Source organism: Echiichthys vipera (assembly GCF_963691815.1).
Source record: "Echiichthys vipera genome assembly, chromosome: 8".
Taxonomy (NCBI): domain Eukaryota; kingdom Metazoa; phylum Chordata; class Actinopteri; order Perciformes; family Trachinidae; genus Echiichthys; species Echiichthys vipera.
Genome location: NC_139833.1, coordinates 28,846,242 through 28,862,694, shown reverse-complemented (window position 1 = coordinate 28,862,694; position 16,453 = coordinate 28,846,242). Strand labels below are relative to the sequence as shown.

General features: G+C 41.3%; 1 protein-coding gene across 1 annotated transcript; it reads left to right on the top strand.

The window, feature by feature from the left end:
* Positions 1–352: 352 nt before the first annotated feature.
* On the top strand, positions 353–5,984 carry prdm13 (PR domain containing 13; the record flags this gene model as incomplete). Its single annotated transcript, XM_083918313.1, has 4 exons — positions 353–520; positions 2,029–2,160; positions 2,270–2,390; positions 4,492–5,984. The coding sequence occupies 4 exons, from the start codon at positions 353–355 to the stop codon at positions 5,982–5,984; spliced, it is 1,914 nt and encodes a 637-aa protein (XP_083774439.1).
* Positions 5,985–16,453: the final 10,469 nt, after the last annotated feature.

The window sequence follows — 16,453 nt, the reverse complement described above, 5'->3', positions numbered from 1 at the left end:
ACACACACACACACACACACACACACACACACACACACACACACACACACACACGCACACACTACCTTACAGCACAGCATCACCCCCCCCCCCCCATACACACTTGCATCCCGAGCTGAAGAGGTCGGGAGGGGTGTGTGTGTGTGTGTGTGTGTGTGTGTGGGGGGGGGGGGGGGGGGGGGGTTAGGGGGTGGTGTTGGGGTGGCTACCTTTCCTGCACCATCACTAGAAAAGCCGGGGAGCATAACGCCACCGCGTCACTTTGAGGGCGGATATCGGCCGGTCCTCATCCTCTCTTCCTCCTCCTCTTCCTCCTTCCCTGCACTCTCCCATTCGGTCTCCATCAGTCTTCATGGTTCTGATCTCACCCCACGCCATGCAAGCCACCCGGGTGTCGACCACCGTCAGTGTGTTTGCGGACTCCAGCATCCCGGCCGGGCTCCGGATAGGACCGGTACCGGGCATCTTCAAACTCGGGAAGTACGTGTCGGACCGTAAAGAAGTTGGACCCAAAAAGAAGGTAAGTTGAAAGCACTGAAAACGCGTTATAAAAATAAGTTTGTCTTTAAGTTGTCAGTTTTACGTCATGTTTTTTTGACTGCAGCCGCAGAAATGTGTTTATATTTTGCAAAAGTGCAATATTTTGAGGTGATGCGGGTTAATAAGGTGCACTGGCTGATGGGTTTGAATGAAGGTTACATTGCTTTGATTTTGCATTAACTTTTATTTATTCATTCATTGCCAATTTAAATATCCCGAAATTGCATTAAAAAAACTTTTTTTTCTCAAACATTTTAACCTCCTAATAAAACCCAGCTCCTGTTCCATTTAAACGTAGCCTGAGCGTGTATCAAAAGAAGGAACGGACTGATTTGGACTTTAAAGCTGCACTGTCAAACTCCATCGGGCCTTCGCTTATTAATTGGTTTGGCCTGTCAAGTTGGAAATAATTGAGCTCCATTAGTGGCCGACTTGTCAGTCTGTGCTTCTACTTAACCGGCCTTAATGGGCGGCCCGGCTCTGCTGTGTGGGATTTCATGCCCTCAGCCGCCTCACATTTCACCGCCCGGCGGGCCTGTTATCCCGATGAGCCGTTTAATTTTAATGCAATCCGGCCACAGAAAGATGCCGCCGAGGCCGGGGCCGCAGCCTGGGGCTGTGCAAAACTGATATAATAATAACACCATTAATAAAAAGATAAAAATGAAACAAACTGCGTTCATGTTACTGGACTGCGGTTATTCTGATTAAGAGCAGCGTGGTGGTATAAATCATATTTTTAGTCCACAGGAGCAAAGCATGAAAAAATCAAATTATTCAGATATTAAAAAAATATATTAAAAAAATAGAAAATGAGAAACGTAAAAATAAATCAAACTTTCAAACTGTTATTTTGACACGCACAGGAGTGAACACTTTGAGCTGCGAGAGCATCTAACCGCGCCCTGTTATTGTTGGAGCTGTCAGTGGTTGTGATTGATGCGTCTAAATGCACGGCCCCGGGCCGCGGCGATCATCAGGTGCAATCTCTGTGTCAAATGTCACGCTTCGATCTTTAATGTCCTTGAACAGTTTAGAAACGCTCTGACACTCTTCAAATTCGTTTCCCATATCAACTCAATTAGGCCCGAGTGTCGTTCTCTTTAGTAAATTATCAGCAGAGCGGATAAAGACGCATTAAGTGCGTCTTGGTCATGCCCGACCGCAGCACCTCCAGGTGATAATCACGGGCGACAATATTGGTGCGAAAATTCGTGAAAATAAAATATCAATAAAACAAATAAATTCATTTAAACAATAAATATGTCGATTCTGAAATTAAGCGTGAAAGAAAAACAGCTAAAGTTGCGCGTAAAAAAGAGGCCAAATGTGTTTGCTGGATATTTAAGTGGGGGTTCGTTCCGACTTCTATCTCTTTGTTTGTTTGTGACGTGTTAAAGGCCTTTATATATTTCCCATCATTCATATCATTCTTTACAGTCATTTGTCAAGCCCATGCTCAATCTGACCGTTTGTTTGCTGGCCTAGATCCGCTTGGTACGAGGGGAGTTCGTGGATGAGTCGGGCTGTCCCGTGCCAGACTGGATCGGATTCATCCGCGCCGCGAGGAACAGTCAAGAGCAAAACCTGGAGGCAGTGTCGGACTTACCTGGCGGACAGGTGAATTTTCATCCCGTCACACTTTGAGCTTGATGTCAGATTTTCTTCCATTTGGACACTTGAGTTAACTGCAGCCTCTCTGCTCCTCTTCCTCTTTTTCTGGGTCAAGATTTTCTACCGCGTGCTGAGAGAAATCCCTTCAGGAGAGGAGCTCAGTGTTTGGTACTCCAACGCTCTGGCACAGTGGTACGACATCCCCACCACGGCCACTCCTACGCACGACGAGAAAGGTAAATCAGACTTATACATAATAACTCAGACAGTTTAACCAAACGGCTTATTGTCTGGAAATAAAGTTATGTGAATGACAGGAAACTGATCACCTAAATAAAAAAGGTTATATATGACTGTGGAGAGAGTATTTTAGATGTAATTATAATAATAAAAATCAATAATAATAATAATAATAATAATCAAGTTCATGGAAACACTAAATGGACGTTGAGAGAAAAAGTATCTATTTTTTAAAAATTGTGTATAATAATAATATTAATTCTGGTGCCATGGAACACACTGTGGGCATGCCCTCAGCTTCACAGAGGGCTGACACTGACACGACATCGACATGTTGAGGGCTCCATCACTGCGCTGTTAAATGACTGCCAATACCCGGGATGGCCCTCCGTTATTGCTCTGAGATGGAAATCAATTATTGTTTTTCCTTGGGCAGTCCATATTTTTTTTGCTCTTGTTATCACATATTAATTTATTTCATATCATAAAATACCGAACAATATCACAAATGTTTTATTAACTGAAAATGAAATAAAATGTAAAATGAAAAGGGTGGACATGTTACTTCAGGCCTACAACAGCAAAGATTGAGTTGGTGTAGTCAGATGAAGGCGTCGCCTTTAATCATTTCTGGGACATTCTTAATTCAATACAGAGCAAACTTTAATCCGCATTCAAGAGCATTAGATGATGAAGCACTATGATCTTTGATTACTACAGATATTATTGCCTTTCAGAATATCTGATTTCGTGTTTTGCCTGGATTAGTTTTGTCATCAGCCTGTGTTTGGACTTTTAATCTGTTTGTTTGGGCTAGTCATGGTAATTTCATGGTTGCGCTTGGGGATTATTCCCTAATCCTCCCCAAACATCAACTCAGAGGGAATTAATCCGTTGAAAAAATAAAGAAAATATTATTTTCAGCGGACACAGGGGACGCAGGGAATTCCATTAACTGACGATTATTTTGGATTATACATTTTTATTTGGACCTCGTTACTTGAATAAATGTAAAATCAAAACAGCGAAGCTTCAAATGAAATGATCATATTTGCTCAGACAAAAAAACTATTATGATAAAGTAATTACGGTGCTTGAAGCGCAATAAAAAAGGCAATTAAAAAGCAAAAACTAACGTGTCTGCGCGTCCATGGAAGAAGAAGAGGCTGATGATTCAGTTGTGAGACGGAGGTTAACAAATGTCATCGCGTCATTAATATTCATGTATTCAAAAGCAAATAAATTCAAAAACAAGTGCTTCACGGTAAATTAGGTGGGTGCGTCAAGGTATTGTGGCCTAATGAATGCTAACTTTTATATGGGGTGTATATTGCCTTGATTCTCCGGCCCAACACCGTGTGCGCTCCTGGACATACGCTCTCCTCCATTATTAGGCGTCAACAGATGGGCCAGCGCCATTGTTTCTGGAGACTTGCGATTTCAAGCAACAGCTGCTGTCACTTCCACGGGAAAGCGCAGATAGAGGGAAAGTCCCGCATTCAATGCATTGGTTTCTGAGCGCCAGATTGGGCAGGGCGTTTGCTCTTTTGATGGCGATCATTAACAATGGCCCGTATGAGGATTACAAAATCATTACATCTGTATTAACCTCTGAGTGCTCGACTGGGGGGCATTTAAATGGCCTCCTGTGTCTATTTCCATTTGGCACCAGATCTTCGAAACCGGATCATATCCATGATCCTTAAGTTTCGGGTGATGAGCTGCAGTGACTGATGAAAACGTTGCTCTTTAAAGGGACGTTGTCAAAGGAGCATCGATGGTATATTACAATGTTTTAATATTTGAATCCCTCGGTTTTGATACCAACGCACTGCAAATGTATTTATCCTCTTTTACATCACATCCTCTGTGCGTGTGTTGAGTGTGCCCGGGAGTGACATGACTGTTCACAGGTCTTTTCTCTACAGGTTTCCAAACCTGTTATTTTCATTTTACGCACAGAGCCGGTATTTTACGCACGGGAATAAATTGTAAATAGTCATGTCATGAGTATTATCTAATGCCACGCTGTGTTGGGCGACTTAATGATCCGCATCCATCCGATAATTAATTTCATGTTTGCTGTTGTCTCTACAGGTGAGGAGCGTTACATCTGCTGGTACTGCTGGAGAATATTCAAATACCCGAACACACTCAAGGCCCACGTCCACTTCCACTGCGCCCTGAGCAACGGACAGGGCTTTGTGAACAACGAGCAGGCCAGAGGCACGGAGACCTTCAGCAGGTCACCAAAGTCTGGAGACATTCCCAACACTTCCACCTCCCCGAGGAGCGCTCACAGTAACTCCATCTCAGACTCTGGCAGGCGGGCGGTGTCCTCTTTGCCGTTCCCACACAAAGTGGGACTGTCAAAGAAAAGCATCTCAGAGGAGCAGGACAGAGCCCTCGACATGAGCGTTACCTCAGCAAGAAACCCAGGACACATCCTCGGCCTCGGCGCCACATCCTCGATGCTAAGCACTATGGGTTTCCACCCGGGTGTGCGCTCTGCCTTCAAACCGACCGGCGTCTCCAAAGTCCCGGGCGCTGACGCCTCCAGAGAGGACGCAAACGGGAAGTTGAGCGGCTTGGGATTCAGCAAACTCATTGGAAGCATGAAACCTATCCGTAATGTAGGTGAAACTCTAAATGGGGGAGGGAACCCCACTCCTAAGTGCACACCTGCGATTATAGACTCCGCATCTCCAATGGTGCCATGCACAAACGCTATCCGAGGTTTCCCTTTGCTGCCTCACATGGAGGAGACCTCAGCTTTTAAGCACGTAGAGAGCCGGATGCACCCCGGCCTGTCCCCATCCCGCTACCCCCAGATCCCCCCTGGACTCCAGTTCGAGAGGTTTTCAATCCCTCACTTCGATGGTGTCAAGACATACGGCGGAGACTGTAACATCCCACTCATGCCCCTCACTGTCTATAACGGGGAGCTTCTGTACAGCTCACCTTACTATCCACTCAAATTCCACTTCAGCAACCTCCTCAAGTACCCGGAGTCCATGTCCTACTTTGGTGCGCCATCACTGAACCATGAATTAGGCTCGATCACTAACATCGACCGGGAGATCGCCATGCACACGCAACAGCTGTCTGAAATCGCTGCGGAGAAGAACCGGACGAGGATGGACTCAATACCTACCGGGAGCGCCAGCAACGCCGGCTCTGGTAAACCGAAAAAGGGACACCTGTGTCTGTATTGCGGAAAGCTGTACTCGAGAAAATACGGCCTAAAAATCCACATGAGAACTCACACAGGTTACAAGCCGCTCAAGTGCAAAGTGTGCTTCAGGCCTTTTGGAGACCCCAGCAACCTGAACAAACACATCCGGCTCCACGCGGAGGGAAACACGCCCTACAGGTGCGACTTTTGCGGCAAGGTGTTAGTGCGGAGGCGAGACCTGGAGAGGCACGTCAAGTCCAGACACCCCGGGCAGACCGTTAAGAAACTAGACGACAAACCGGGCGGCCTGTTCGAGGACGCAGAGCAAAAGAGCGACAATGACAATGATAGTGACGTGGACGTGTGCTTCACCGACGACCAGAGCGACCAAGAGTCCAGCAAAAACAATGACTGAGATGTTGCCATGCCCACAGAGAGACTATTCCTTTACTTTAACTTATACACAAGAACATACGTCCTTCAATCTTGTACTGAATCTTGAAACTTTACATTTTAGACACTGAACCAAGGGCGTCTGAACCGCAGGGCACAAAACCTTCCAAACTTTAATGAAAATTCAAGTTGAAAAATATTTATTTTTACTCCAATGGGACGTTTTTGTTTGGTGTCTCATCACGAAGTAATCAGGCAGGTGAAATGTTCTTTGTCTTGCTCATGAACACAAACAATAACCAGGGGCATTTTGGTTCTGGCAGCTTTCTTAACCAGCCTAAAGTCTGACAGTGGTGTTGCACACGGTTTCGTTTGTTTCAAGTGCAAATAATCATAATTGTTTTCATATTTTTGTTTATGCAAATGTAGAAATCTCTGTCTTTATCCGCTGCCGCCCGAAATACTGACAATTCTACAAAAGCAGCACAACTGCTGCACACAAAACAAGAACAATGATCCGACATCACTTACAGACATTTTCAGTCGCTTTAAGAACAGAAATAGTCAAATCTGAATATGAGAGTTCATTCAGATATATTGTTTTTGCAGTGTACAAAAGTGAACCATCTTTTTTCTTTAATTCGTCTCCCTCTGAATAAAGGATCTATGGGTTTACTAAAGGCCTAACCCATTTAAGAGCACTAAATTAAATGACACTGGATACGGGCTCAGTCTGGGAATTTATGAGCTGCAAAAGAATATAATTCTTTTTTTTATTTTCTTCATCTGTCAGTTGCACTTTAAAAACAGCAATGGACATAACATTTCAACATGACAGAAGCATACTGATGATTATAATCCATCTTATTTCCCTGATTTCATGAAAGATCTCGGCTTCCCTGCGCCTCACTGAGCAACACACTGTACTTAAATTTGCACTTTCTTGCCGAGGCACGCTGTTCTTAGGGAAGCAGCAGCAGCAGCAGCAGCAGCAGCAGCAGCAGCAGCAGCAGCAGCAGCAGCAGCAGCAGCAGCAGCAGCAGCAGCAGCAGCAGCAGCAGCAGCAGCAGCAGCAGCAGCAGCAGCAGCAGCAACAGCAGCAGCAGCAGCGCCCAGTTTATTTATGGAACTATTTCTAGAGAAAGAAGATATTGATTGCAGTTATAGCCGATGTAAAGAAGTGTAAAGTATGATATTTCACATTTCGGTGGAGTAGTGTTGTATACGTTTGTTTATAAGTGATATTGTCTATGAGCGCACTATTTTACTCCTGTCCATTAAGTCGTTGGTTTTTGAATAAATTTAATTTAAAATCAAATGACGTTGCTTGACGGTTTTATTTGTTTTATAAATATACATATATATATTTATATATACATATATATATACACACACACACACACACACCGTATATATACTGTATATCCTTGTGATGCTGAGAATGAATTACATAATGTAGGTTTCATGAAAGCGGTTAATTAAATTGATTAATTAAACTCTATGATAAATACTCTAATATTTGAGCTTCGTGTTTTGTTTTGTGTGGCACAATCAGCCTAACGGATGCAGTTGAACGGATATGGTCCAGGAGCTCCCATTTTGTCTGTTATGACGCATGCAGTCGGGCCTGCTGCAATCAGGAGAAAACCTTAATGCTCCGCTGATGAAGGGTAGTACATTTTTATTTATCCTCTTTTCATCCTTCTTATAATAATAACAACAACAAGAATAATAATAATAATAATAATAATAATAATAGTAATAATAATTATAATTATAGTAATAATATATTTCCCCCAAATGAAAAATATTTAGATGCTTGACATAAGTCATAAGTCCTGCATTAAAATGTTTATTAAAAGCATGTAAGCAATATTAGCTAATTGTAAGACTTTATTATCAAAAGTCAAAGAATGCAAAAAACAGTGATATCATATTATCTCATCATGTGTAATTAGCATTTTTTTATATCGCCAAGTGTACAGTAGGGCTTATTTTCACCAGTCTATATGTTGGTTTAATCTTTAAAGTTCATCCTATTTTACAAGCTATTTTTCAAACATATAACGATATGTTAAGATTAGCAAAGCAATCGCTGTCAAATTCATGTGTGGTAAAAAGTACAGAATTTCTTTGTGAACTGTAGTAGAGTAGAAGAATAAACTGGCATCAGAATTTAATATTCAAGTACAAATAACTCACATCTGTATCAGTAGGCTATTTGAGTAAATGGAATAAGTTACATTCCACCACTGATTTCAGCACTGACCCATTTAACCACAAAATCTCAGCTCTTGATTATTGTTGAATTATTAAACCATGAGTTTTGAGGCGGTAAAAAAAGGAGCGGATTTAGGTGGCCATGGGCCCCTAGGCTACTCTTTGTGTCAGCTCCCCTCATACTCATGAGAAAGAAAGTCATTTAGTGCCATGTTGTGTGGAAGAATATTAGCCGGCCCACACGCACAAACTCAGGGTACACTACACACATTATGACAGCTTTTACCATAAATACCAATTCTACAGAAAAAGGCTTCACAGTGCATCTGTAAGCTGGTAAAAAGTAGCTCCTCACCCAACAGGTACAACGTCAGCAGCCGATCAGAGCATCCTGTTTCGTTGTCAATTCAGGGATTCTTCTTCAGTAGATCTTGGTTTTCTTTCAGTCGTTGTGCTTTTGGTTTCATATTTTCATATTTCATGAATATTGTTTGAAAACCAAATTGACAAATTAACCTGGCCGGGGAGAGCTGTTTCCTATTTTTAATGTTTCATAAGGCCCAGTGGGGGTCGAGGTTTTCACCAGCCACAACAGCAACACTGCTATTGTTTTCACCTCATCAGTCTGTGTGTGTGTGTGTGTGTGTGTGTGTGTGTGTGTGTGTGTGTGTGTGTGTCAGTCATCATGGCAAAATGTGTTCTTGGAGTCATCTACTGTAGAGGGATATAGAGGCATTTGATAGCATCCCAGCTGTGCAAGGTGCAGTCATGAAATGTTACAGGTCTGTAGTTGAGATCAAAATGAAGGTCGACATCTAAAATGGGTGTGGTCTGAGACACCCCCCTTCCACCCCCCCACCCCCCTATTCCACACACACTTTAAATTGGCTGCTGGTGAATGACAAGATGTAATAGTAAGAGTAGGTGTGACCTCGACGTGGCATACTGAATCCATTGTAAAAAATTGAGAGTAACTGCATAGTGTGTCACTATATCATGCTGTATTTTACACACACATACATGCTTTCTTTGCATCCTTCTCACCATGCATAAAGCTTGCTTTGATCTACCAGCCTTGACGCGAAGGCCCTGTCCTTCCAGTGAAGCTGCAGGGTTAAAACACACCTGAATAAAACCAGGTGAATCCTGAAGGTAGGTCACAGCGAAGTTAGAACGTAAAACATGGGCGGTAGCAGAAGTCACAATCGTGCTCCTTTGGTAGAGTCTAACTGCATCCCTTAAACCCATTAACTATCCATCCATTCTTTGTGTCTTGTTGTTATTTTTGTTACTTTACGTCTACCCTTGTTGTCTCATCTATCTTTTACATGTATACAGTATGTCAATCTGGTCACGTGATTTCACTAATAAATAAAATCATCTATCAATTTCTGGTAAGGCAATATGTTAAAATGATGAAATGTTACTGCGGTTAGTAACTGCAGTGTTCTTTAATTACCAAATTTTGTAGAGGTTCAGACATAAACTCATACTGCATATTTATGTATACTGATAAAAGCAGCTGGTAGAGGTCAAATGTTCAAGAAAACTGCTCATGGTCACCATGACCTGACTAGAACATGTCTAAAGATGTCCAAAGATCTGCCAAGATGTGTGTTTGCCAAAATGAGTGTGTGCTCAATAGTTATTTGAGAAAATACAAATGATATCAATGCAGACGCTGAGGATGGGTGGTCAAATACTACTAAAAAAAAATACACCAATTGATCTCCACACTTTCACTGACTGCAAGATCCCGGGAAGCCAATTAAATCCATCACCTGTGTTAATCTTCATATGTCTCATGGTGTCTTGATTTTTAATATCACTCGCCACTACATGAAACGATGCCGTGACCCGGATCCTAAACTAGACCACATTGGGTTCCTCACACAGCTGCATATTTTTACTTCCCTCTTTGCTTGTTTTTAGCCAGAAATGTCTTTATTTCCCTCGATACTTACAATAACTACACCATGAATACATCCATTGATTAGAAACGTGGCGGTACTGAGAAACACACATATTTGAATGTGCTGGTACAGGAGTACTACCCCAATTCAAACACTGCCTGTTTGGTGTTAATGGTCTTGAGTGTAAGCTTTGACTCTCTCTCAGAAAAATGTGGTCTTTTCCTTCCAGATAACAACTGCCCAAAGTGGAGCAGTCCATTAGTGAGGGTGAAATGGATGATGGGGTTGAGTGTGAGTCAGGAGCCTGTGATGGTTAAGGTTGAACTGAAAGAAAAAAAAAGGGCGACGCTTTTGATTTGCTGGTTGTTTTGTTCACCTACTGGTCACAAGTGTGAGACAGTGTTTGAAAGAATGAGATTGCAGATACAAGTGGTCACGGTGACCTCACTCTCCCAATAAGAAAAGTTCAGTGTGTTTAGTTTCTTGCTCAGATTTATTCCCTTGCGTATTGTCAGTTAAGGACAAAAAGAGGAAAAGGCCAGTATGATGCACATAAAATCTTTCCCCAGAACGTGTTGATACCAAACAGTGTCATTATGATTGCCCACAAATGCACGCCATGATTCAACCCACAGGAATTATTGTAATTAACTCCAAAGTGTTTTCACTCTCAGCAGGGTCGCAGCTGTCTGTCCCTTTATGTGTTGCTCCCCTGTGTTCACTGTACCCTGTATTATATCCTCTTCTCTATTACAATACTCAGGGCCCTCCACTGGGCCCCCGCATCAGTCTGGACTGAGTCCAGGAGCTGTTTGTGTTCAAACCCCCTTTACTCTCTCACACTATAACACCCTGCATGCTCATCCCCTCCCACCAGCGTTTTCAATCAATTAGTGCCGTTCATTAGTGGGAACATTGGGAAAAAAAGAGTCTGATTGAGAGAGATTGACTTCCAGCCTAGAATTTGATCCAAAACCAGACTTCACTGGCAGGCCAACCACCAAATCGAGGCCGACTTGTTTCCAGGCTACAACTTAGTCTCCTCTAAAGTCTCATGGGTATCCTTGATCACAAGAATCCTTTTCAGCTGCTTGCCTTAACCGACCAAGCGAGGGGTAAGTCATTATCAAGATAGCAGATATTTTCATGTAGAGTCACAGTCACAGTTAAAATGACTAAATATTACATTCACTGCATTGACTGTAATGGCTGGATACTGTGAAGCAGAAAAGAAATGATTAAGTTAAGAATTTGTTCAACTGAAAGTGTTCAAAGTGCAAAGCTCTAAATAAATAAATATATAATAATCTGTCACATTATTCAGCAAATACCCTTTGGAATTGGGAGCTGTGTAGAACATATAGTTTTAATAAGGAGGCAACCTTTTTGACATCTGATTGTAATTATTAGAAACATATTGTTTATTCATTGCGCTGAAGGTAAAACAACAAAACAAAACCGTGACAGCCTGCATCACAGTGATTTTATCCTTAGTATTAGTACCGCATTTAGTTGGTTTAAATGGTTGAATGAGATTGGAGACAAAGGAACAACATTAATAAAAGGAAATTCTCATTTTTGCATTCAAATAAGATGCAGAGGTCAGATCGAGTCTTACCTTTATCTTTTCCCTTCCTCTCCCACTGACGGTGTGAAAAAAACTAGAATCTATTCAGAAGCTTCTGATGTGATAAATGGAAAGTAAAATGAAGTTGGGTTGCCAGCTATTAACATCAGGTCTTATAAGTTCCTAAGGTCCTTAGGTGTGTGTATGTGTGGATACCGGCATATTCAAAGCGTCCTTCATTTGATAAGGTCTTACAGTGATTCTCTGCAACGCCAGCCGACATGATTGCCTTTCCTTTGGGTTAAGCCATCCCATTTCTAGGGCAGCAACTGAGTCAGTGGCATAGTACTACACAGTGATACAAACTTTAATTGAACCATGCCCTTTACAGTAAAGCCATATCTAGACCCAGACCCAGCTTATGAATGGCTCATGAGGCAGAAAACCTTCATACTGTTCATGCCTTTTGACACTGGAATCTTCTCCTTGACACTGGGAGCACTGGTGACTAACAGAATGTAGAGAGAGATGTTTGAAGAAGGAGCCAACAACACCTCCCGTACACACTGTGATACACTTTGTATATAGTTTCCCTTTATACAGAATATAACACATTTTGTATATGTGAAGGGATTTTTTTAAATATTTGACTCAAACCTAAATTGAATTAGATGCCTATTTGAGTGATATAAACACATGGAAAATAAATAATTATCAAATATTTATACAAAGTAACAAAAATGAACAGAATAAAAAAAATAAATATATATCTTTCCTGCTTAACTTAAAACTGTATACATTAATATAAAACAACACAAAGCAGAACATAGTACACAATTAATGCAACAAGAAAAGTGCAAACATAAAGTCTGAGTAAAACACTTGTGCCTCAAAGGCCGTGACTAGCCTACAGTTGTAGTCAGTCTATTTGTTTTTTCCGTCTGTACTTCTTCTGAGCTCTTGCTGCAGCCACAAGCTGTTTGTCTTTCAGTGCCACAGAGTAAAACTCTGAGCCAGACATTTCATCATTTAGAGTGACAATGAGCTCTCCTTTAATGACTTATTATTATTTATTGTTATTCATCCATTAGTTTGATGTATTATTTATCTACCTAATGTACTCATCTAGCAATTGTACTTGCTTATTACACAGAAAATAATATTGTTATGTATTTCTGCATACAATTCAGACATTCATTGTACTTTCCCATATTAACCTTGACCAGAGTGTTAAAATCATTATTTAAATACCATATCTGCGGCGTTGCCTGGTGGACAATAAATTGGTCTTGGGTTCCCCTAGTTTTGGTGTGTTTCTTATGTTTCTTGTGGCCACGCCTATTGCTTTAGGTCAGTTAGTCCACCATGGGCAGTACCTCAACCAATGAGATGAGCGGGATTCTGGATCGCCATACTCGTGTGTGAGTGTGCTGTCAGCTCATTGGATACAGAGCAGGAGAGGCTGAGAATAAGTTAACCGTAAATTTAAAGCCAGACAGCCATCTCTCCCTCCCCCCAACGACGCATCAATGTCCTTTTTTGGTAAGAGGAAATGAGGCGGAGTCAAATTCCAATAAGATGGCAACTCCATTGGGGCGGCCAGTGGAACAGTGGTTAGAGAAGTCGCCCCATGTAAAGACACTGAAGGTCTTCGAGGCAGCGGCCGCGGGTTTGACTCCGACCTGCGGCCCTTTGCTGCATGTCCCCCCCCCCTCTCTCACCCCATTTCCTGTCTGTCCTATATAATAAAGGCTTGGAAAACTGCCAAAAAAAGAAACTTTAGGAAAAAAAGATGGCGACTCCCGTAGGCGAGTACAATTAGATCAAGTTGAGAGAATGGACCCCGATGGAGAGGCTACGTCCATTTTTTATGCAGTCTATGAGACGTTCCCATCAGCCTCAGCTACACTTTTTGTTTAATATCAATTAGCAAATGTTAATATGCCGTGCTAAGACAAATTATGAAATGCTGAACTAAGATGGTGAACCTACCAGGATAAAATGTTGACAATGTACGTTTTTGCAAACCACAGATATGTTAAATATCAACTTTTAAACACAAGATTAATGTTAATTCAAACAAAAATGATTAACGTTACTCAGGTTTAGGCAACAAAACGTCACGGTTAGGTTTAGGCAACAAAACTACATGGTTAGGTTTAAACAACAAAACTACATGGTTAGGTTTAGGTATCAAAACTACATGGTTAGGTTTAGGCAACAAAACTACATGGTTAGGTTTAGGCAACAAAACTACATGGTTAGGTTTAGGCAACAAAACTACATGGTTAGGTTTAGGCAACAAAACTACATGGTTAGGTTATGGCAACAAAACTACATGGTTAGGTTTAAACAACAAAACTACATGGTTAGGTTTAGGCAACAAAACTACATGGTTAGGTTATGGCAACAAAACTACATGGTTAGGTTTAAACAACAAAACTACATGGTTAGGTTTAGGCAACAAAACTACATGGTTAGGTTTAGGCAACAAAACAACTTGGTTAGGTTAAGGCAACAAAACAACATGGATAGGTTTAGGCAACTAAACTACATGGTTAGGTTTAGGCAACAAAACTACATGGTTAGGTTTAGGCAACAAAACTACTTGGTTGGTTTTAGGGAACAAAACTTCATGGTTAGGTTTAAGCAACAAAACTACTTGGTTAGGTTTAGTCAACAAAACTACGTGGTTAGGTTTAGGCAACAAAACTACATGATTGGGTTTAGGCAACAAAACTACATGGTTGGGTTTAGGCAACAAAACTACATGGTTAAGTTTAGGCAACAATACCTGGTTAAGTTTAGGCAACAATACATGGTTAGGTTTAGACAACAAAACAACATGGTTAGGTTTAGACAACAAAACTACATGGTTAGGTTTAGACAATGAAACTACATGGTTAGGTTTAGGCAACAAAACTTGGTTAGGTTTAGGTAACAAAATGACATGGTTAGGTTGAGGCAACACAACGACATGGTTAGGTTTAGGCAACTAAACTACATTGTTTGGTTTAGACAACAAAACAACCTGTTTAGGTTTAGACAACAAAACAACATGGTTAGGTTTAGACAACTAAACTACATGGTTAGGTTTAGGCAACACAACTACATGGTTAGGGTGATATTAGCATGAGATACTAGTTTGTATACTGAGAGCACCCTCAACCAGATATCAACACAGCCACACGACATGTGTTTCTCATCAAGGTTATGCCCGTTTCATGTTTTTACTGCTGTATCCGTAGCTTTCTTTGCCTTCATGAGGGAAGTTGAGAGATGATCACAAGGGAAACTTCAATGACATCACTCAACAAAACAAATATAAATAAATACATCGACCACTTTGACAGAATGATTAAAGATACACCTTGTCTTTCAGGTTTCCCTTACAATCAAAATGGAGAAAACTGGTTATGTGTCATTCTTACCACTCAAAAGGTTCAAACTCACAAGATGATGAAAAGTCCGTTGTCCTTTGTTACAACCAACAAAAACATGTAACATAAAAATCTCAAGGCTGTCTTATTTATTAAAGAATAGTAAAGGCAGCTGGATTTATTTTCCTTCAAATCACAGGCATCTCATCATTTGACATCTGCAGTGACTTTCTTTCTCTCTTCCACATCCAACAAACACAGGATGACTGACAAGTGCAGACACAATTTAATGTGCTCTCAAGTGTGTTTCAGGTCTTCACCCCTGCTGTTAAATGTGCAGAACTTCAGAAAGACTCTAAGATGGTCAGTAAGTCAATTGTTTGGTCCAGTGGATGTAACTACATTCAAGGGCAAGATCACCCAAATGATAGAAAAACACATTTTCTCACTACTTGTAGTAGTAGCACTGCCTTGCATTTACTTGTCCAGGTTTTGAAATATTGGTTGGTGCAATGTCTGCAGTCACTCCAATACAATAGAGGTAAATGGAATTTTGTCTTTGGCCCTCATAGAAATGAAAAAATACCTATGAATAAATTCAGCAGCAGCAAACAGCAGCGTGTCTTTACAGAATCAATGTCCTTGTTACTTTGGGGACTGGGAACAGAAAATATGCTTTGAGCAGCAATTCTGTTCTGCCATGATAAAGATTTTACATACAAATCTGTATCCTCTTCAAATTACCTACAACCAGCTGTTCCACTCTTGTAGATTGTCACTATATGCATTGACCATGGTCTGGGTGAATACTCAATTCTGATGGCAGAAGTCCTTTTTGAATTGATATAGGAAAACTAATAAGTAGTTTCAATTAAACTGTCTGCTTACCATTCTAATTTATCCATTTATTACACTGACTGAAGTCCTTTAGTGCCTCATCCTCTTAACACCACAGGATGGAAACTGCAACTTACAAGCTGCAAGAAGTGCTGAAGTTAAACTGCCCCTCTGAACTTTATATCACAGCGATCATCTCCCATCACAGCAGGCTACACATGGATAATGTTAGGCGTGTGCAAAAGGAGGACTCAAATGCAGTCAGGGAACGATTAATGCAGGCTTTAATTCAGACACAACGGGTATCCTCTTTGGACAGGGCAATAAATAAATAGGCTACCAAAACCTATACTCGTCAGTACGGACGAGGGGATAAACAAAGGAAACAGACGTGGCTATAAACACCAAACAAATAAACTAAAAATCACTCTTCTTCAGAGGAAATCAAGGGAACAAAAATAATAGCGAGGCAATTCCTAGAGCCAATAGAAGACTGTGGTTATGGCTGGAGGTTCACTAGAAGACGCTATACTGTGACACAGGTGGCCACAATCAGGGAATCAGGGAACACAGC